The sequence below is a fragment of the Carettochelys insculpta genome, chromosome 30 (genome assembly GCF_033958435.1).
Source record: "Carettochelys insculpta isolate YL-2023 chromosome 30, ASM3395843v1, whole genome shotgun sequence".
NCBI lineage: Eukaryota > Metazoa > Chordata > Testudines > Carettochelyidae > Carettochelys > Carettochelys insculpta.
In genome coordinates this window covers 8,384,903-8,407,445 of record NC_134166.1, presented here as the reverse complement: position 1 = coordinate 8,407,445, position 22,543 = coordinate 8,384,903, and the positions used below count along the sequence as shown (strand labels likewise).

Genomic DNA, 22,543 nt, shown 5'->3' with positions numbered 1-22,543 from the left:
GGATTCTATAGTCTCATTCCAAGACTTAGGGCAAGAAGCCCCTGTTTCCTTCACCTAACTTAATGTGACAATAAATGATTCAAGATCTGTATAAGAGCTGATTAAAATGCCTTGAGATCTCCTGACAAAAAAACACTCAGTGAGAGCTAGGGATGATCATTACTGTGTTAGCACTGTTGTAAATGAATATGTGCAAAGCAGTTGGAAATCTTCAGATCTATTATATTATTTCTTACCTTGAATGGGGCCAGGCGAATGCCTCAGCACTTTGGTGGGAGAATGGTCAGCGCAGGAAGCAGTAAATACTGCACAAGTGTCCTTGACGCTGCTTTGATTCAGCATGGCCAAATGTCTAAAATTATGAATCAGGCGCTAAAAACAAAAATCACAATCCTGTATCACTTTAAAGACTAACAAAATAATTTATCAGGTGATGAGCTTTTGTGGGGCAGACCCACTTCTTTAGAACTGGAATAGTGCTGAAAATGAACTGGCTGGCTGTGTTATATATTTATCATGTCTGTTCATTTTTAGCATTATTCCAGATCTGAAGAAGTGGGTCTACCCCACCGAAGCTCATCACTTAATACATTATTTTGATAGTCCTGGATCACTTTAAAGACTGCTTTTATGTTTTACTCCAAATACAGTGTTACTTGTGATTAAACAAAAATCACAAGAGTTCCAAGTACTGCGTATAGGTACAAAACCAGACTAAACAGCAGACCCTTCTGGTCACTTTCTTCAAAACTTTTGTAGCTCAGGGGTGTGAGGGAAAAACACCCTCTAAGCAACATAATTTTTGCCAACATGAGTGCTCACGTGCACAATTCATTGACCTGGTTTTATTATTGTAGTACCCAGAGGCACTGAGACCTCATCTGGGGTGAGTGAAGTCTCTGCTCTCAGCCGAGGCTGTAGAGCAGAGACTTCACTCACCCCAGATGAGGTCTCAGTGCCTCTCGGTATTACCTTGTGTTGATAGGAGAATTTTCTCCTGTCCAGATAACACAGCTACACCAGTGATCTCACAGCAGCACAGCTGTAAATTTGTTGTACATTGTAGACCTTACCCCTAGATTCTGAGGCCAGAAAGGTCCATTCAAACTCATCTGGCCTCCTGTATAACACAGGCTGGAAGCTTTCAGTGTTATCCCTGATTTTCAGTATTTGTATGTTATGTTCATACTTGCACCCTGTGTCTGCATCTACACTCTCAAGTTCTTTCAGAAGAAGGGGGCTCTTTTGAAAGATCTCGTGGAGTGTCTACACCCAAAAAGCGTTCTTTCAAAAGTAAGTCAAAAGACTGCGGTGCTCCTTCCGAAATCACTCTTCCTTTCCTGTTCCAAGAAAAGCGCCCCCTTTCGAAAGTTTCTTTGGAAAGAAAATGTGAGTAGACGCACCACAGGCCCTTTTTTTCAAAAGAGCAGTCTTCCTGGGGCCAGATTTTTCAATCCCTAGCCTGTTCTTTTGAAAGAGCAGGGTCTGTGTTGATGCTCTTTTTCGAAAGAGCAGATCTCTTTTCTGATGCACTTTTTTGTGTGTGAACGCACTCTTTCAAAAGCTTGAGGAGCTGGAAGTCTGTACACTAAGCTAGGAAATCAGGGCAGAGAGATTCATTTAGCCCAGCTGCTTTCAGTCACAGTGAGAACTAGTGGGGAGGAGGCAGGGGGAGGGGAAGGGGCATTATATTTTGCACAGCACCAAAAGTGCATTGGGCACCTTAGGAAATGGAAATACCCACAAAGAGATCACCTGAGCTGTGGAAAGAGACGGGCAGCTGGAGAAGGGAGACAGAAAGGGAAAGAGAGAGGAGGCAAGAGACAGATATGGGAAGAGATGTGGGAACACCCAGGGCCTGTGTTAAAAAATGTTGGGGGTGGAGTATGTAGGAAGGGCACTGGGAGAGCTGCTCTTCCTCCCAGCCTGTCTGGGAGACACCAGGGAGAGTGTTTCAGGAAGGTGGGAGGAATTTTCCATACCAAGGAACAGAAGAGAAACAGGGGAAAACTGGCCAGGCCTCCACATGGAACACCAGAGCGAGCGATGAAGGGAAATGCCTTGACCTAGATCTGAAGTGAAGGAAGAGAGGGGGCACCACCCTCCCTAGGTCTCTAATGTAGAGCAGGAGTGAGCAAATGTATGTCAGGTCCCACTTTTTATCCCTGCCATTAGCAGGCCCTTCCACCCCCAGCCTGATGGAATCCAAACAAATCTTGGTTATGTTCATGGGGGGCGGGAACTTTCAATGTGTGTAAGAAAGTAAGTCTGTAGAATGCAAAAACTTTATTCACTGGCACAGAAATGCGAATGCACAGACATCGAAACAGTAACTGCTTTCAGCACTTTTAGTAAGAGGGATGAACCTGAGACCCATGAGCCCATCCTGCTGCATTCCCCTTGCAACATTTCGAGCTCCCCGCTGAAAAAAAAGTGGGCTGGCCCCCACTTTGTGCTCCCCTGAGGCGGGGGGCCCTCGGGTGTGCAGCCAGCCCTGGACCTGGAGAGGGCACTGGGGAAGGGAGTGCAGAGGGGTGGGAGGAGCTGCCCAGGCCAGGAGGGGCACTGGGGAAGGGAAAACGGCGGGGATGGGACAGCCACACTGCAGGGGGCTGATCAGGCTGTGAGGGACGTTGGGCGGGGGAGGCAGAGGGGAGCTGTCCAGGCTGCAGGGGAACAGAACAGGTTGGAAGCTGCTGCTCAGGCTAGCGGGGCTCTAGGGGGGCACACGGGGTGGGGGGGGGGACAGGCCAGCAGGGAACAATAGGGCACCACAAGGGGGGGGGCTGCCCAGGTCAGGAGGGAACACGAGGGGGTCACACAGGGTGGGGACCGCCCAGGCCCGAGGGGCTCTAGCTCGGGAGAAGAACCAGGAAGTGGGGGGAGGGGGCGGGGCTTGTTGCAAATAGCTCCGTGGAGCGCCACCCCCGCCAACATGGCGGCGAGCCCCTCCTGCCGCCGAGAGTCACCTGACCTCTCCAGCCCGCTCCCGCCCACTCGGCTGGCCGCGGGCCAAGGGGGCGGGGCTTTCTGACCGCGGTGGGGGGGGAAGGGGCGGGACTGTCCGGAGCCCGGGCCAATGGCAGGGCCCGGGGGCGGGGCTTGGGCGAAGGTAACAGGTTGCAGTGGGGCGCGGAGGTGAGGAGCTCTGGCGGCAGGGAGCGGTCTGGGCACGGTGAGTGCGAGCGCCCTGCCCCTATGGGGCGCTGCCTTTCCCCCCTAGCTCGGACTCCTGTCGGAGTTCCGGCTCCTGCCTTGCCCCATAGGTTGCGTTTTCCCCCCATAACTGGCGCCTGTGGGGCGCTGCTGACGGGACCTTCCCCCCCCATGGCCCCTGTGGAATCTCTCTCGTAACTGTGGCTTCTCTCGGGGCTTCACCGTTCTGGGAGCCTCCCTGTCTCCTAGGGACCTGCTGGCTCCCTAGGGCGATGCTGCCCTGTATGGGGATTCCCTTTTGCGGGGAGTGTGGCTGTCCCTGTAGGGAGCTGCCTTCCTCTAATAGCTGTCCGTGGAAGGACGCCGCCCCTGGGGACTCAGGCTTCCTCTGTAGGGGCTTCCCCCTCTGGGGACCTCCTTCCCCATGGGACTGTTATGGGGCAGCTGCTTCTTTCCTTGGTAGTTCTCTCTATGGGAGCTACCCCCCTCCCCCCGCTTCCCCTGTATGCCTCTACTTCCACCCACATACCTTCCCCTGCTCCATAGGACACCTCTGATGTGCCCCCCGCCCCACATATTACCAGTCTCTCTAGCCATGACTGAAAGCCATTCCCAAAGGTGTGTGTGCGCGTGTGTGTGTGCACGCCTGTGATGGACTTTCCCGTCAGTTCCTAGGGGTCAGGTGCTTAGCAATGTTTCAGTCCTGGATGGCCACAGCAGGCCTCCAACCAAAGGCTGCATGACACGTGGAGACTGAGCTGAGGACCCTGTGAGCAGGGATTCTGGCACTAACCTCAGCTGCTTCTTACAGCCTGGTCCTGATCCGTGACTTAACTGGGGGCAGGGGAGGGACTGGGTCCCTGAGGTTCTTCATGATGGAAGAAGACAAAGATTAATATGTCACCATGTTTTGAAGCAAACAAATAGCCCCATGTCTTGTAGGAAACCTCATCTAATCAGTTACTGGTGGCTGTGTTCAGTTTCCAGTTTTACTGAGGGTAGCACTGCTCTCCAGACAGTGAGGAGGGAATGTTTTGTGGCTCTCTTGAAAGCCCTGGGTGTATTTTCCTAATGCTTAAATATGGTTTGCTGTGACATTGAGCTGAACACTATTGTGTTCACTTTCTAAAGGGACACAGAACACACAAGAACCCTTTCCCTGTGTTGCTGACCACACCTGAAATGATTAAAATCCCACAGGGTTCTTAAAACTACAGGTGTGATTTGCTAGTTCAGGCTGCACACCCCGAGGCCACCCCACAACCTTCCCAAGATGATCGAAACTGGAGCTAACACTTAACTCAGTCCTCAGTTTCGCTCTCTGGTTCCCATGCAGTAAGAACAATGCTGCTGTTTCTGAGTGCCCTTCTCCAGTTGCGGGGGGGGGGGCGCTGTGTGTGTGTGTTGGAAATACTTCACTCCAAACAAACTGTTTTCACTGAAGATGAATAAAGATTAAGCTTTGAAAAACTATTGTGTAAGCAAACCCAAAATATCTCAGTGTGATAGACCTCCTTTGACAGTAGAATGCCGAATTTACAGCAGTTGCCATGTAAAGCAAATGAGCACTTCGGTCTTAGCTGTTGTAATGGAGGGGATGGTAATTAGGAGTTGGCAATGAACTTTTTGCACTAGTTATTGTATATGTTTCGGTTCACTGGCTCAGCTCTCCCAAAGTGAGTTTTCCGCTAATAAAAGCCAAATGCCATTGGCCTAGATATTGAAGCTGAGTGTAACTGTATGACAAGTGAATAGATTGTAGATGCCTGGTTTCATCTTTCCATTTCTAAGAATGAATGGGTCCTGTCTCTCTCCCTCCCCCACCCCCAAAACCAAAACAAACCCGGGACTGTATTAAGTGCTGGGATAATCTCAATTTGCCTTCATATTTTTGTCTTCTGAAATGGAAGCCTTTATTTGAAAAAGTGTCTTGTACTCAGCAGATTTTGTGAATTTTGATGTTAAGGCAAATCGACAGCCTTAAAATACTGTAACATGGGTTTAAACTCTTTCACCTTCTGTTGCAGCATTTCTGTAATGCAGCATATTTAAATTTTAATGTGCAGCTTCTTGGACTCATCTGACCTGCCCTCCTTTAACATTTGTTCACAAGGATGGTATTTTTAGCAGTAGCTCTTCAATCAGAAGAAAAGTCTGAGCTCTAGATTTAATTTTTAAGCTCAGTAGCTGGTTGCAATGTGAATACTACGCTGTGACTCTCAATCTTTTATAGGTTTCAGGCTTTCAAAAAAAAAGTCCTTCCCAAACTGTTAATACATTAAGTTCAGCAATCATTTCCATGCCTGTATTGGGGCATTTTCCATTGTAGCTCTCTTAAAAGGTGTCCTGACAAGGCACTTTAAAAATACAATCCATTCGCAAAACAAAACAGATACCAATCTACCTGAAACAAAAGATGCCTATTAGCTTCCAAAAATGTGTCTTTTATAGTTTGTGATCTATGGATTGCTTAGGCTGAAAATCTTGTACTCTTTATTTTATTGCATTGAATGTGTCTCAAAGACATTAAGTTAAGAAACCGTACTCAAGGCTGGAAACTGCTGACAGATGAAATAGCCCATCATATACTCCTGTTCTGTCTAATGAGACTGTGGCCTTCAGCATGGTGTATCTGTTCATACATAATAATTAGAAAGACAGTGCTCTTGCTTATGTAATAAAGCAGCCTTCCTTTCAAGGAACAGAGAGGGAGCTGTGCTAGTCTATACACTATCAAAACAAAAAGCAGTCAAGTAGCATTTTAAAGACTAGCAAAATAGTTTATTGGTGAGCTTTCGTGGGACAGACCCACTTCTTCAGACCATAGCCAGACCAGAACAGACTCAATATTTAAGGCGCAGAGAACCAAAAACAGTAATCAAGGAGGACAAATCCAGAAAAAAATGATCAAGGTGAGCAAATCAGAGTGGAGGGGTGGGGGGGGGAAGGTCAAGAATTAGATTGAGCCGAGTATGCAGAGGAGCCCCTATAGTGACTCAGAAAGTTCCCATCCCGGTTTAAACCATTCGGCACATTAACTACTGACTAGAAGAGCTGTATAAGAGGAGGAACTGTCATAATAAAATACCATAATATTATTTTCTGTCTGGGGAACCCTTAATACACAATCCCAGCCTCGTTTTGCTTCATAAACTTGCATGGGATCCAATCCTGCAAAATGCTTCTAATTTTACCAAAGCCAGGTGTGTATTTTATACTCCTCTTTGAGGAGGGTGCCTTTGGGTTTCTTCCCCGAACTCTGAGGTGGTTTTGTTGTGTCTATCATTCCCTAATCACTGACCGAGTTTGTTCCAACAGTTTGGCTACTAAAATCAGACATCAGACTGTAAGGTGTGGTGTTGGAAGTTGTGCTTCATACTTTCGGAGCTGTTCCAAAGCTGGCATCTGCCTTTGCTGCTGCTTTTTCTCCAGAACGCTCTTAAAACTGGCCCGCAGTATCTGTCTTCAGAAATAACTCTTGGTCTTTAGCCACTGTAGCAGCCTTTGTTGTAAGAGACATGAAGACATCATTCGTGGGGACCTGTTCCCCCTCCCCCCTTCACCACTCTAACCAGTTGGTCTGGTTTGGAACGGGCCCTCTTTCTGTGTTAAGTAGTAACAGAGAGGAAGCTGTGCTAGTCTACACACTATCGAAACACACAAGCGGTCGAGTAGAACTATAAAGACTAGCAAAATAATTTATTAGGTGATGAGCTTCCGTGGGACAGACCCACTTCCTCAGACCAGAACAGACTCAATATTTAAGACACAGAGAACCAAAACCAGTAAGCAAGGAGGACAAATCAGAAAAAGATAATCAAGGTGAGCAAATCTGAGAGTGGAGGGGTGGGGGGGAAGGTCAAGTATTAGATTGAACCAAGTATGCAGAGGAGCCCCTATAGTGACTCAGAAAGTTCCCATCACGATTTAAACCATGTGTTAATGTGCTGAATTTGAATATAAAAGCCAGCTCGGTCTGAAGAAGTGGGTCTGTCCCACGAAAGCTCACCTAATAAACTATTTTGCTAGTCTTTAAAGTGCTACTTGACTGTTTTCTTTGTTGAGAGTTTGAATAGATTAAAGAGCTATTTGTGTGGCTATTCCTGTGGACGATTCCTTATCTCACTTAAGAGGACACGTAGTTATGGGGTTAGGTGTTACTTGCAGGATTTCCCTGTGGAGGGTGGGGAAGGGGAAGTACAGAAGAGGGCAAAAAAAAAACCACTATGAGCAGGACAGTTGAGCTGACTCTGTAGGGCTACAACAGAAGTATATAAAATCATAACTGATGTGGGGAAAAGATATATGGAAGTGCTAGTTACCCCTTCACGTAACTCAAGAACAAGAGGTTAGTCGATAAAGTAAACAGGTAGCATAACATAACAAAGCACTTCAGTCATTGCATGGTCAGCCTGCAGCACTCATTGCCGGAGGATGTAGCAGTGGCCAAAATATAACTGGGTTTAAAAAAAATTCATGGCTATTAGCCAAGATGGTCAGGGTTGCAACCTCATACGCTGGACAGATGCTGGGACTGGGATGCTAAGGGATGGATCACTTTATAATTGCTTTGTTCTGTTCATTTCCTCTGAAGCAGCTAATAATTGTCACTGTTAGAAGAGAGCATGTTGGGTTAGATGAACCATGGGTCTGATCCACTGCTGCTGTTCTTTGGTTGAGTAGCCCATTGACCACAGGAGGGCCATCCGTGCAGCTCACTTTGGCTATGTCTACACTAGCCCCAAACTTTGAAACGGCCATGTAAATGGCCATTTCGAAGTTTACTAATGAAGCACTGAAATACATATTCAGCGCCTCATTAGCATGTGGGCAGCCGCAGCATTTCGAAATTGACGCGGCTTGTCCCGACGGGGCTCCTTTTCGAAAGGACCCTGCCTACTTCGAAGTCCCCTTATTCCCATCTGCTCACAGGAATAAGGGGACTTCGAAGTACGTGGGGTCCTTTCGAAAAGGAGCCCCGTCGGGACGAGCTGCGTCAATTTCAAAGTGCTGTGGCCGCCTGCATGCTAATGAGGCGCTGAATATGTATTTCAGCGCTTCATTAGTAAACTTCGAAATGGCCATTTACATGGCCGTTTCGAAGTTTGGGGCTAGTGTAGACATGGCCTTTGACCCTCAATAGGCAAACAATGTACCAATAAAACATTTGAGCTGCTGTCATGGTCTGTGTCATTTTACTAGTGTAAGTTGAAATTTCTTGAAGCATTTTAAGTGACTTGGGCCCGTAACATGTTGCATCACTGATGGTCAGTGGAACTTAGGCCTGGTCTATGCTTAAAAGTTAGATTGAGCTAACTATATCACTCAGGGCTCTGAAAAATTTCGCACCTGGAGGACTGTAGTTAAGTTGTTCTAATTCCTGGTGTAGACATCAGGTATCAATGGAAGAGATCTTCCATCAATCTAGGCTCCTGCTCTTCGGAGAGGAGGATTAACTTTGCAGACAGGATAAACACCTTCCAGTGGTATAGGAAGCATCTGTGTTAGGGTGGCATAGCTGTGCCGTTGTAACAGATGTACACTGGCTTCTAAATCACGTATGCCCTTTAGATGATGGGTTAATATTTCTGAAAAGGTGGTACTTTCTTGGCACCTCCTTTTTACAATTGATAAGTGATTTGCAAGTGTCTTAGTCACTGTTCTCTTTGGGGTGTGTGGGGGGGACTTTCCAATTCACCCTTTCCTGCAGCCCATTGCCCTGCCTCAGCCCTGAGTCCCCCTCTTGCATCTTGAACCCTTATTTCTGGCTGTAGCCTGGCTCTTTCACACCCACTGCCTCAGCCTGGAGTTCTCACTGAACCCCTCATTTCTGGCCTCAGCCAAGTTTGGGAGAGGGTGACTGGAGGGGGTGCGGCAGGAGAGGTAGCAAAGCTCCTGAGGTGGGGTAAGGGAGAGATCTTGAAGGGGTGGGCTGTTTTTGGTGTTCAGTTTTCTGCACTGAAAATTGGCAACCCTATGGATTCTACCGGTAAAACTCCTGGGTAGACAAGCCTAAAGTGAAAACCAAGTCCCACTGAGTTCTCAAAGTCACCTATACCCTTTTAAAAATCATTCTAAAATATTAGTATATCCCACCCCCACACTTAATTGGAATCTTTTGTCCATAATAGAGCATACCTGTTATGGCTTTCTTTGGTAGAGGCTTTTGTGTGCCTGCCTCCTCTTGGAAGTGTTAGCATTTCAGTAAGCTTCTTAACCTCTTTTGGTTAAAATACGAGGGTTTTTTTTCCTCCCCGCTCCATCAGCTTAGTAAGTTATGCATAGACACGAAACAATTTGCAACAAAAATGTCTTAACTTGGCTTCTGGATAGGGGAGAAAATGCAACTGTAGAAGGATGTTTTCTGGATTGCAAAAAATGTTGTGTAGCTGTTTCTCCATTTCCTGAGTTTGCTGGAGTGGTAGGAATTGGTCTTGCCTATGTGGCTGCTTGTCTGATTCATTATCAATAGAAATACAAATATTCAGTGAGTTAGCTTGTAGGGAACACGGTTGAAATAGAGGTTAGAAGAAATGGTGCTTTCCATTATCTTGGTGGTTGATGATTAACTATGGACTCTTTCTTCCTTGCCTGTGGCTGAGAGAGCTGCTTTGGTAAATGCAGGCACATATTTTGAGATTCCATTGAATCTCATGTGCAGGTCTCAAATACGTTGTTATAATTATTATTATCTTTTTTTTTCCTAATGTTAGTTTTACCGTCCTTCTCAGATCAGAGTTTAGGTGAGCACGAACTGACGGTGTTTACTCTGTAATTTTAAATACCTGTGCCTCGCCCATATCTGCTGATTGTGGTTTGGTCTGCAGGACTATACAGTGACAGCATAGACTGGAGCCCCCTGCCTTTGGGAGCCTATGAAAAGGGTCCCAGAGCCTGCGCTTCAGTCTGAGCCCCAGTGTCTGCTCAGCAAGTCAGCTGAGCTGAACCAGGCCAAGGAGGTGTCTTACTGCTGAGTATTTACCTGGAGATGCAGAAAGGAAGAGACTCGCCCAAAGTCTGCTAATCTCTTGTGACAGTGGATGCAGCAGGAAGGAACTGCCATGCAGAATTTCTCTTGTCCCGTGTATAGTCACCCAACGTGAAATACAGAACACTGTAGTTCTAGCTTCTTCCAGAACAGGCTATCGCTTTTCTTCCCTCAACAAAGAAAAGGCATAAAGAGCCTCTAAAACTCTACTAATAACCAGTGGTTAAGCAGCAAATGTTCTCTATTGGCAAGAAGGAAAATAGTTGTATTTTTATTCCTGTGGAATACGTGTCTTGCCTCTTAATCATTATTTACATTGTACTGCTGAAAGTTGTGCAATGGCTGTGAAGTAGGTTGACTATCTGAGATCCCATTCCATCTGTAAAACTTGTGTGACGTCAGTGGAGGTATGGAAGTTTCAGGTTTCTCTACTCCTGCATAGTGCTGAATCATTTAGAGCAGAGTTTCTTAAACTGTCTTTGACACCATGGAACACCAAACAATAACAATTTTTTTTATGCAGAACATCTGTGAACATTTTCTTCAGAAAAAATTGTCAGATCAAATAAACCAAACCAGTAAAGTATACAGGAAAAAATAAAAAGAATGACTTAATTAGGGATCATATCAGTGAATAACTAACACTGTATCTGGTTTAATAATAAACAGAAAATACCGAGACCATCTTTTTCTCCCCCAAATGGTCACAGCACACCTGTGAGTTGTTCATGAAATACTTGTGGAACATAGTTTTAAAATACTGATTTAGAGTACTTGTGTTAAAACTGTTTGTGTGCTGATTACCTGGTCAGCACAAACATCAAGGAATAGCAATCAAGGGCAAGATCTTGTCACCATGGGTTCTGACTCTGTGGTGTCTTCCACCTTATATGCTTTAATGCTGCATGTGATGCAGTGTTTTTGGTCCTAATATCAATCATACCTGTGGAATGAAGGGTGATTACTCTTCTGACACCCCAGTTACTCTGGGCAGGTGCTATGCTGCCAGAAGGCTGCATGAAATCCGGCCAAGTCTCAGATACATGTAGCAATATTTCATGGATGGTAGTTCTTAGGGGTCCACAGAAGAAATATCTTAGAACTTTGTGTATAGTACCAGGAGGAAATATTAACCATGTCTTTCCACTGTGCTAATTTAAAATAGTAGTAAGGGCATCTGGATGTGGTCTTTTTGGCCAATTCATTAAGACTGTTCCAAGACTTGTCTTAAACAAACAATATTCCCTGTATGAAGGGTCCCATCGAATTCATGGTCCAGTCTGGTAAGTTTCACAGGTGTAGTATTTTAAAAGTCCTGAACATCTGTCTCTAATATTTAAATCTTAATGTTTGTGGGAGTCCTGATCCAAAAGAGGGTCAGGGTGGGGGTTGCAAGGCCATTCTGTGTGTGTGTTGGGGTTGGGGGGAGGGAAAGGCACCCTTACTGCTGCCCTTACTTCTACACTGCCTTCAGAGCTGGGCAGCTGGTGAGTAGCGGCTGCTGTCCAGGCACTCGGCCCAAAAGGTGTAGTGCTGCCACCAATGATGGCTATACTGCTTCCTCCTGACAATAGCCAGCTTCCACAGAAGAGACCAGATTTCATGGGCCACAATGCACTTTCACATCTGTGAATCTGTCAGAGTCCCACCTATATATGATACAACTGTTCTTCGGGAGCTGTAAAGTCTAAATGAATTACTTTTGAGCTGTCATCCTCTAGATGCATTTTCTCTTGTCTCTCAAGTGTTCAGATTCTAGATTTCCTTTGTGAATTAAGAGGATTTATATGCAGTTTTCCACCTTTTTTTTTTTTTCCCCCCCCCCACCAGTTGCAAAACTTGGGTTAGCCAGTTCCTAAAAGCACAATTGTGCTGCTATCAGCATGAGCAGAAGTTGGCTTCTTTCCATTAGTAATTCAGTAGCCCAAGATTGGTGGTGTTGTGTGGGGTGAACCCATTAGCAGCTTACAGTTGAGATGTCCATGCCTCCTTATCTTAACTCTGTGGGCTAAAGTAATTTGTGAGGCATAACAGTGAAATGGCTTGCACGAAGTCCAGCGTCTCCCAGCTGTAGGTTTGTCTGTACAGCAGCTATTCGGTGTGGTTCCCAACTCACTAAGCATAGTTGTATGGCCACCGGCTTGGGTTAGCTGCCTGAGTCCCTATCCCGGGCTGGGTCACACAGTGATCAGGCAGCTAGTCTGAGCCACCAGGTTGCTATTTTAGAGCACTAGATGAAGCAGAGCTAGTGCATGCACATCTGCCTGAGGGAGGAAAGAGCACCTGCCAGCTGCTGCATAGATGTGCCTTGGGAGACGAGCTGCACATTGTTGCCTCCTTGCAGAATTTCCCAGTGCTTGCACTAACCCAGCAAGCAGTGGGGGAAGCTAATTCAGGGCAAACTTTTTTAAGGTGCATTTGTGTCCTACAGCAAAGTGCTTGGTTTGGTGTGCCTGGGCACAACATTCTTCTCCTCCTTCACTGCCCCAGGCTATTTTTTTACATCCAGTCCTCGGTTTTGATGTGCCCTGTTGGGTAGGCAGTGAAATTTGTCCTTTAGGATTGCATTTGTACCTGGGACTCACTCAGTACTTCTCTTCCCTTTTTTCCTGTGGGAGTGGAGCCCAGTTGCAATGTTTTGCTAGCCCCTTATCAGCTGAGCTGGACTGTAAGAATTCCTGAGAGATTAAACATTTACCATGATGACTCGCCTACCTTCCCTGTGATTAAGATGCAGTGTACTCCTGCCCTGAGTTAACTCTGTTCAGGGAGCCTCAGTCATGGATCAGGCCTCCACTGTGCTAGCTAGACTAGGCACAAAGAAAGCCCGTGCGCCAAATTGCTTGTGGCCTAAGTTACCCCATAGTCCCTGCATCTGTCCAAATGCATTTGTATGTAACAAACATAAGGGAGTTACAAGGAGCAAGGTAGGGAGTTCAGGGGTTGTGAGCCAGAGACAGCGTTAACATTCCAGATGTGTGTTACTTGCTCGCTTTCTTTTTGGGGCTTTCTCTGGGCATGGAAACCTGAAGGCAGACACTAAAAAAAGAGGATACACCTGGTCAGAACTGGGGGGAAAAAACATCCAGGACAGGGGATGCAGGCGAATGGTTGTCAAAGGCCTATGCTTCATGAAGAGTGGAAAAGGCTTGTCAATTTAACAGCAGACTGAGAGATTTCTGAGTTAGAGTTCAAATTCAACACATTAACTTGTGGTATGAACAGAGACATCAACTACCTCACGAGTTACAAGGACTGCTTCCCTTTCTTTGATGCTCATAATTATCTCAGACAGGACAATTAACATCCCCCACTTCTCACCCTCTTCCTTCTATCCTATCTAATTTGTCAGTTTTTCTGGTGGGGTGTTTTTTTTTTCCCCCCCCTTTTTGGTCCTCTGTATTTATATATGCCAGTCTGTATTGGAAATGAAATTGATCTGAAGAAGTGGGTCTGTCTCACGATAGCTCATCACTGAATAAATTATTTTGTTTAGTCTTTTAAAGTGCAACACTTCTACTGCTCTGTTTCTGTTGTAGTACGGACTAACACAGTTACCTCTCTGTTGCTACTCCAGTAGTGATGTTACCTTTGCTACCCTTGGCACTAGTTTCAAGAATCTAGTATCCTCCACCTTCATCACCTTTCTGCTTCCTAGATAACTATTTATGTTCTTATTTCCCTTTCCCTCTTGCCCTTGTCAAATTTATGGCATGTTCTTCTATAGTGGCTGTTTATAGGTAAGCACTGCTGTTGCAACTCAACCTCTCAGTAGCCATTTCCTTCCTGCAGCAGCACATCATGCTCTCTGACCTGTATCTGAGGCTAGGGGCTGCAATGACAAGGCAGGTAATCTCTGACCTGACTTAACTGTGTCCATTTCCTGCTTCAGGTGCTGCAGCATCTGCTCTTTTTCTGTTATAAAACCCACCCGCCACTTCCAACTGGCTGCGACAGCCACACTCTTCTCTTGTACCCGTTGTTTTTGCCGGCCTTCTCTCTCTGCATGCATGGCAGGAAGCTCTAGACCAGCTGGAGAGATACTTCAACATCTTAATAGAGTCCTGAAAATCCACAGATATCCACAGGCACCTGCATTCACAGATGTGGAGATATCCAGAACCCTGCAAATTTGCAGATATCCATGACTCCTTTTTACAAATGTGGATACTAATTTTGTATTTGTGTAGGGTTCTGCTTTTTAATGCTCTTCATCATTTAGCCTGTCCTGCCTCTTCTGATGGAAATATGAAAATAATAGGATTGATTAAGGGCATTTACTCTCTGCATGTGATCTGGGTGTATTTACAGCTACTAGGGATAAACTCTCCTAGATAAGATCAATCTCATTATCTCAATGCTCTACACGCTGTTTTGGATAAGAAGCTCAGGACATGGCATGTTGGGGGAACCTAGTATCTTCACAGTCTTTGAATGTTGCAGAAGGCTAGTTGTTGGTGATGGTCAATGTCCAGTATATGTCATACTGAAGACCTCACACTGGATTCAGCACTCTGAAACAAATCCATGTGAAACAGTCATATGATGGAGTTGACACACTTGTTAGACAGGGAATAATCCCCATTCTACAAGCTTTCTCCTCGCTCCAGGCGTTTAGTTTAACGAGACTGTGCTCTTTTCCTTCTTTAAGGGTGGATTGTAAATCTTAATTCTGAATTTTTGCCAGAAGTCTGAACCAGAGGTTGGTGCTGTAACTGGCAGAAAGTTTTCTGCCCCTTTCTGCCCATACACATACAAACAAGAATCCAGTCCTAATAGTTAGTGGAGTTTGTGAACTAGGACTTCTAGGCTTGTGTATTAAGTATCATTTCGCATCACTGAGCCCCTTAGTGGTGCCCATAATGTTCTATGTTTGGAGCTGCAGAACACACCTGGGCATGACTGGCCCACCAAATAACTGCTTACTGAACAGGTGCAAATGTACTTGACGTGGCTACTTGCATCCTCCTGCTTTGACTGGTTTCTGCAGCTTCTAGAGTATAGCACACAGTGGGTGCCGCTGGAAGCTCATGAACTACTTAAGGGGATACAACTCTCCACTTCCACTCCAGATGTGGACTGGGAACCATGGCATATAACTGTCCTATAACCAAATAGAAATAAGGGGATTTCGATGCTTGTGGGGTCCTTTGGAAAAGGACCCAGTGTAGATGAGCTGCACATGATGGAAAGTGGCACTTTTGAAGTGCTGCAGCTGCTGTTATGCTAATGAGGTGCTGCATATTCATTGTCTCATTCGCATCCTCCTGTTGAAAGGAGGGAGCTTATGTAGACATAAACAAGCTCATGTTGGCTGTATCTGAGGCTCTTCCTAATTACAGAAACTCCTGGAAGACACCTCAGTCCACCCCAGATGCCAGGCTGGACTCCTGCATCATGACAGCTTTGCATGGGCTCCAGATACTTAATTAGCTATTCCCTGTGCCCAGGTACTTGCCTAGGGTGACAGAGTTAAGCTCCTGGCTTGCTGAAGGAGCCTTGTTCACCAAAGTGTTACCAGTAGCAGCTGATCAAGCTAGTCTCTACGTCTGCTGTCCCAGCAAACCAAGAACTTTTAGAATCACTGCTCTGGGACTTCTCTTTTGCTCCTGTGATTGTTGTTTTTCTTGCCTCGCTCCTGCTGTTCTAATGTCATTTGGCTTTTCATCCAAAGCCATGGTGGCTTGAGTGCCACTGGCCATAGCTGTGGATGTGAGAGGCCAAAGACCTTGGTGTTTTCCCAACAAGTCTGTTGGGTCCTGCTATACCCTGTGTGGATACTAAAGCTGACAGTCACTAATACAGGAAGTGCCTTTGTTCCCTGTGAGCTGAGCACTTGGGCAGCTATCCAGGAGAGATTCAGGTTCCAACCAGCTGGTTAGAAACACACCTACAGCCAGTAGCATGTGTTTCTACTGGTGGCATACATCTCTACATGCCTTGGTGCACATGACAAAACTTATTCCACCCATGGATGGAAATAATTAGGGGGAATACTCCCCCTACCCCTTTATACCATGTCTTAAAGTGGAGCTAACCGTCAAGGGAGCAGCTTTCACCAGAGAATTTGTCCCTGCTAATTCTCTGTATGGCCTGGAGAGCTATTGTCTGCTGTTGGGGGTTTCTCTTGCTTGTGGCAGTCTTCATCTTAGTGTAGGGTGGGGAACAGAACAGCAGCTCTTGCTCCTTTTGCTACTCTGTCTTCCGCTCTAATCAGAGCGATGGCTCCAGGAACATAGAGGTTGTCCCAAACCACTGGTCTCCTGTACTGGAATTTGCTTAAATACTTTATTACCATGACCTCACTACACCAAAAATGAGACCTTTTTCAGTATCTACCAGAGCAGTTGCTCAGGAATAAGGTTTTGCAACATGTTTTAGGCTTTTACCTTTTTTGTACTGTTTGGAACTGGGATGATCAACTAGCAGGCTGCTGTATGACAGAAATCCTGTTATCTTGTCCGTATTTTCCTCCCTGCTTGTCCTGAAAGGCCCCCATCAGACCAAAGAGATGTCTGTTGCTTCTGGTCTCTGTTCTGTACACTAGGGTAAAGTGTCTCTGTGCATGTCTCTCTGTCCCCCTGGTTTATTCCTGATTGCATTTGTGTTGTGTGAGGTTTCCCTAGTTCCTGCTCCTGGGATATGTCTCCGCACAGTTTCTCACTAATGATGCTCACTCTATGCTAGTACCATAGCTTGCCAACATGAAGGCTCAGTGTTGGAATCTGTAGCAGCCTCGTGACTCTCTTAGCCAGCTTTCCCTACAAGAGGGCAAGTCTTTAAGTGACCTCACTGGCCAGGAGCTGCTAAATCTTCCCAGTAATTAGACTTCAAATCTTCAGCTGAGAGTAGCCTGAGTCTTCCACTTACAGAGCAGGGCCTTTCCCTGAGAGTGGGTGTGGGGGTTGTTTTGTGCATCTCCATCTCTCTCTTCCTCTGAACTGATTTTGCACATGGAGAATTCAGAGGCTAGTCTGGGCCCATCATGCCAAGTGCTGGGTACTTCCCAAAATCGGGTCTCTCTCTTTCCTTGGCAGTGGGTGATAGAAGTAACCATTGCTAGGCTGCCTTGCAAGCACAGTAAACTGAGAGTAAGTGACTTCTTTGCGGTCTTTGAAACAAATAGCTTATCCCACTCCCCGCATCTTCATATACGTTCTGAAAACGGACCAGTGCTATGAAGTCTGGCTTAGTCTTAGCTGGGAATGGTGTAGTGTAGCCTTAATTAAATCTCTTCTTCATTAATCCAGCTGTTGCTGATAGCAGCCACTTAACTGTGTGTTTATGGGGTGCTGAAATAAGACCAAAAGTGTCTCTACCTGTGTCACTTTATCTGGCTAGCGGTTTTACACAAATGAGCAGCTGATTCCATTTTTACCAGTTCCTCTATAGCCAAATCTCTTTCAACACACACTCTTCTCCCCCCCCCCCCCCCGCCCCCACTTTAGGTCTAACGTTGCTAAACATTGATGCCAGCTAATTAGTCTTGTCACCAAGGACTCTGAACAAGTCTTGATTGAAAATTCCTTTTGAGAGAGGAGTCCCTGGCGCTCAGTGTTCTGTGCTGTTTTTTTAGCTGTAATTTACTCCTAAATGTTGAAGAACCCATTAAGCCGTGGAAGTGGTGGTACGTGCTAGAAAATACTGGCCTACTGTTGTCATCCAGCAAATCCTCTTGCCTGGCACTTGTCAGGTCCTGGACAAGAAGTTCAACCTGTACATCGTTAAGCTGACGTAAGCCAAAATCTTCTGTCAACTTAGTGACTACTTCTCGAGGACGTGGAGAGATTCTCCCATGGGGGTGGTGGATTCCCTACAGGGTCACGCCCTGGGTCTGTCACATACCCAAAACTTTCTGGGAACCTCGGGGGTTGCTTCAAAGGAAAACCAGTAGAGCTTCTGTGTTCATAGGCTTCCAATGTCGATTCTGTCCCTCTATCTGGTGTATGCCTCTGTGGCTGTGGGTTGAGCATTAGGTGAAACAGCAGGGTCAGTCCTCAGCCAGGTACAAACTGCAAGACTTCTTAAAGGCAGTGAGGCTCTGGTTCATGTCTCCTTTCATCCCCCTTGAGCAGAATTTGCCTTTTCAATTGGAAGAAAAGCACGCCTGCAAGCTGCTCTTCAGATGAGTAGAAGGAGCCCTGGGAGCTCAGGCAGGTAACCTGCCTGGCTCTCAGACAGCTAGAGCAGAGGCGAATCAAACATGCCTGCAGATGCTCTGGCTGCTGGCCAGTTACATGCTGGAGGGGATGCAGGCAGGCTGTCATTCCCATTATGTGTTGCAGGCCGCTTGTCTGTGCCTATGGTAAAGCAGCCTGTGTAGCTTATGGTAATTGCTCCTCTAACATCTTTCAAAGGGAACTGATGCAGTGATACTCGCCACATCCAATGAGATGCAAACAGCTCTCCATGCAGGCTGCCTCGGGGACAGATGAGTATTACATCACTCTTTGTGCTCAATATGTCACTGCTAATGTCTGTTCCCACCAAGTGGGAGTCACAGCTCCTGAAGTTCCAGAGCCGTTAGCTCAGATCGATTGCGGGTGACTAGGTGCAGTGGTATTCTTATTCTGCTCTCTTACGCATGTTGGGCTTCTGCCCTTGGACCCAACTGAGGTGCTAACCTTCAACTGCAGTGAGTGTGCAGCAAAGAGGTGGGCAGACTCGGCTTCAGAGTTTGCAGCATGCACATCATTTCTGTAAGATCATAGCCTGCTTTTCTCCTCTGCTTTCCCACATGAGCATGTGTATGTTGCCATTGCTGAGACGGTGTATTTTTAAGAGGAATGCAGAACGGTAGGCTCTTGAACTATCCAGCCAATCAGGAGTCTGATCAGGGAAAAATAGAGTGGGTGGTGTCTGGAATTCCAGTGGCCCAGAAGACAGTGTATACTCAGTGAGAGGGTAACAGTCTCTCCTTGTGTTGTGAAACCGTTCTGTCCTAGAAATGCAGCTAGGTCCAGCAGCGCTAGCATGCTGCTGCTTGTCTGGCATACGCTTGTTGGGTTAGCATCTCATAACAGTTAACAAGTTGTGTTTGTCTGCTTTTTGGTGTGGGGAAGATTTTTGGAAGGAAGAATGCTGCTTACAAACTTCAGAAAGAGATTAAAGTCTTGCATGACTAAATCCTCGCATGAGATGCGTTGCTTGTATGACAAGTAAAAAGGAATCTTCAGTGTGTTTTAAGGTTCTGCAGTGAAATGCAGATATTGGGAACGGTAGCCAATATAAAATATTCCGCTTCAGGAATGTTTTGGGACTCCTGGGTTCTAGTCCTAGCTCTGTTGCTGACCTGCTGTGTCCTTGGGCAAACCACATAGGCTCTGATCCTGGGAAGACATCAGCATGGGTGACAATATTTACTTGTTATCGAGAATGTGTGTGGAGTCCTGCTTCCTTTAGGGGGTTGCTTAGCCCCTCATTTGGCAAGGGGTCACCTTTGTGTGTTGAGCACTGTGCATTTCTGTGATCCTGCCTTTAAAGGTCTCTGCCCAGGGTGCCTTCTGCTTGTATGTGGTGGATTTTTTTCCCCAGTAATAAATGGAAACACAGATTAGGAGTGATGAACTTTAATCTCCTAAACCTGGCTCCTTATCTCCAGTGTAAATAAACTCTGGATTGATAAAGCATTCCAGATTTTAATAGCCAGCGGAGAGAGAGGGCACTCCTGAATGCTTGTGCATTGTACTCCGCTTTCACCCAGTGACTCACATGCTTTTAGAGCAAAGTGAGCTCTTTATCTTGGCAAAGAGGAAGTTTAAGGGTGACTTTGGTTAGCCTCCAAATACCTGTGTGGGGAACAAAATATCTGGCTCTTCAACTATCTCTCTGGAAGCTGAAAGGAGACCACCTTGGGCAGGAAATACGTGTGTGTGTGTGTGTGTGTGTGTGTGTGTGTGTGTTTTAAACAGTGAGGGTTAGAAACCACTGGAACAGTTTAGAGGCAGTTTTAAAGTCAAGAATTTGTAAGTCCAGTTTCCGCAAGGGCACCCTTGCCATCAGCCAGTAGGACAACAGCCCTGGGCTCTAGGGCAAAGTGGAAGGGGAGTCTGGCTCTGTGTCCCCAGAAGGGGCAAGGCCTAGAGCAGTCACCTGTGGCACAGCCAGGACCGTGGTGCCAGGCCCCCACAGTTGTGTGGAGTGGTGGAGCAGTGCTACTGGCATTTCCAAGGAGCTGCGAGCACTGGCTGCTGCTGCAGCTGAAGTAGGGCTCCCTTGAAAGGCCAAGCTTCAGGACAACTGCCCCCTTTGCCTATTCCCCCTCCCCACGGCAGGTCTGCTAGCAGCTGCCCCCCAGCTCCCTACTTAAACCTAGCCATGCCGATGGCTTGAGTGTTCGCTTCATCCTGCAGGAGGCCGGAGTGTCTTTAACCCCTGGGATGGAGCGGCAAGTGAATGGAGCGACCTCTGAGAAGTCAAATCCTGTGGACTATGGGGTTCAGATCCGGTTCATAGATGACCTGAAGGAAACGAAGAAGGCTCAGAAGCAGAGGTTGAAGCACTCCAAGCTGGGCTCCTACGGGGTTGCGGTGAGGGTCCAGGGCATTGATGGGCAGCCCTTTGTGGTCCTCAACAGCGGGGAGAAAAGAGAGGAATCCTTTGGCGTGCAGATCAAAAGCGAGAGTAAATACGGGAGCACAGCTTACGGCCAGTGGCCTGAGAAGCTGCCCCCTAGCTTCCTGAGGGAAGGCCTGGGCTCTACCAGCTCTGATTCAGAGCTGCCGGAAGGCCGGTCTGCGGCCAGACAGTCCCAGTATAACTCCCAGTACAGCACCTCTGATGAGGAGCAGAGCTCCAGGTGCTACCGGAAGGAAAAGACCTCTGTCAGTACACAGGCAGCTCCTGCCTACCGCAGCGATGGCTCCTCAGCCTCTCAGAGCAGCTACAAAGGGCTGCCAGCCCCAAGGCCCTTTGGAGAGGAGCTGAGGAGGACTCAGTCTCACAGTTCTCTGTTAAGCCCCAGTTCAGAGGAGGCCTATGGCTTGAGCCCTCTCAGCATGCAGACCAGCGGCATCCACCGATCCCAGGCTTCAGCCAGCTCCAAGAGCAGCAGCACGCTGGACGCTGCGGGCAGGAAAAGGGCAAACCCCAGCCAGGAATTGCATGCAGCTTCTGGACAAAGGTTTGGAGGGAAGCCACCATCACCAGCCCCAGAGTCCTCTGGTCAGCCAGCTGCTGAGGCCCAAAGTGACATAGACACGAAGCCGCTGTCCTCGGTGGATTCGCTGATCACCAAGTTTGACGGGAAGGCTCAACAGAGAGGCCGAGCTGCCAGGAGAAGCCAGATTTCCCAGGAGAGGAAGAGGTCGCAGAGTCTGGATGGGAGGGTGTCCTATCGTGACACAGTGGAGTCTAGAGAGCTGGGCTCTGCCCAGTACCAGGATCGCTTCAAGGAAAGGTCAAAGGGCCTAGCCACCGAACAGCCGGCCGTGGCCAATGCCTCTCGCGTGGGCAGCCTGAACCGAGCTCTCCGAGACGATGTGAGGGAAAACTCTGTCAACAAGGCCCAGCTGCCTCGGGACTGGATCAACCAAAGCTTGAAGGAGCCTCTAGTGGAGCAGCAGCAAAGTAAAGTACAGTCAGAATTGCAGGTAACTGTTGGGGGCAGGTGGGGGGAAAGTCCCACAGGAGGCTTATCACTCTGGCCGTGTCAGCACATGAGCAATTGCATGCAGTTTGCGCTTGGGATGGAGCCTTAATTAGCTCTCTGGGCCCCAGGTTCACTGCCTGGGTGATGCCATTGGCCCCAATTGCTGGGGCTTGCCTCCTCTGCTATTGACAGGTGTGATGGCAAGGAAAGCCGTGAAACTGCAGCTGCACAGGCGAGCCCTGCATGGCACACTGGGAATAGCCAAGCAGCTGCTGCTGCTGCTGCTGCTGCGGTTTCAGCTAGCTTTGTGCTGCAGTTGCAGTGGCAGGTATGGGTGGTGGTTTTAGTACAGTGGTTATACGGCCTGAAATCTTCTGCTCCTTCCTACCCTGGGGGGGAGGAAGCTGCTTCTCATTAAGGAATGTCCTTTCCAGCTGGCTTGTTTCCAAGTTGGATGCAAGGAGCAAAGGTCCAGGGGTGCATTTGACACTGCAATTCACTAGACTTTTAAAGGCTGCACTTAATTACCACAGGCACCTGCTTGCATCCAATCCCAGTCCTGTTTGCTTGCATACCTCTTATGGGGACTAGAGTAACGGTGTCATAAGGGAATGCTGATGTTCTTGCTTCAGGGCATAAGCTGAGCACTCCTCACAGATGAAATTTTACTGTGTGGGTAGGTTATTCCGTAATAGGAGCGGTGGGGTTATCTTGTGCCTCTCTCTGAATCAGCGATGCTGTCAGACAGACCAGGCTAGATAGGATCAGACCAATGGGCCTATTTGGCACTTCCCACTCCTGTGCAAGGA

The 22,543-nt window shown here is 47.3% G+C and overlaps 1 protein-coding gene across 1 annotated transcript in view; it reads left to right on the top strand.

The window, feature by feature from the left end:
• Positions 1–3,161: 3,161 nt before the first annotated feature.
• Positions 3,162–22,543, top strand: part of CGN (cingulin) — a 60,068-nt gene continuing 40,686 nt past the window's right edge. The window contains exons 1-2 of the mRNA XM_074981202.1: positions 3,162–3,175; positions 20,497–21,735. Of these exons, the coding sequence (XP_074837303.1) occupies positions 20,524–21,735 (1,212 nt within the window). The 5' untranslated portion in view covers positions 3,162–3,175; positions 20,497–20,523. The remainder of the gene's footprint in view (positions 3,176–20,496; positions 21,736–22,543) is intronic.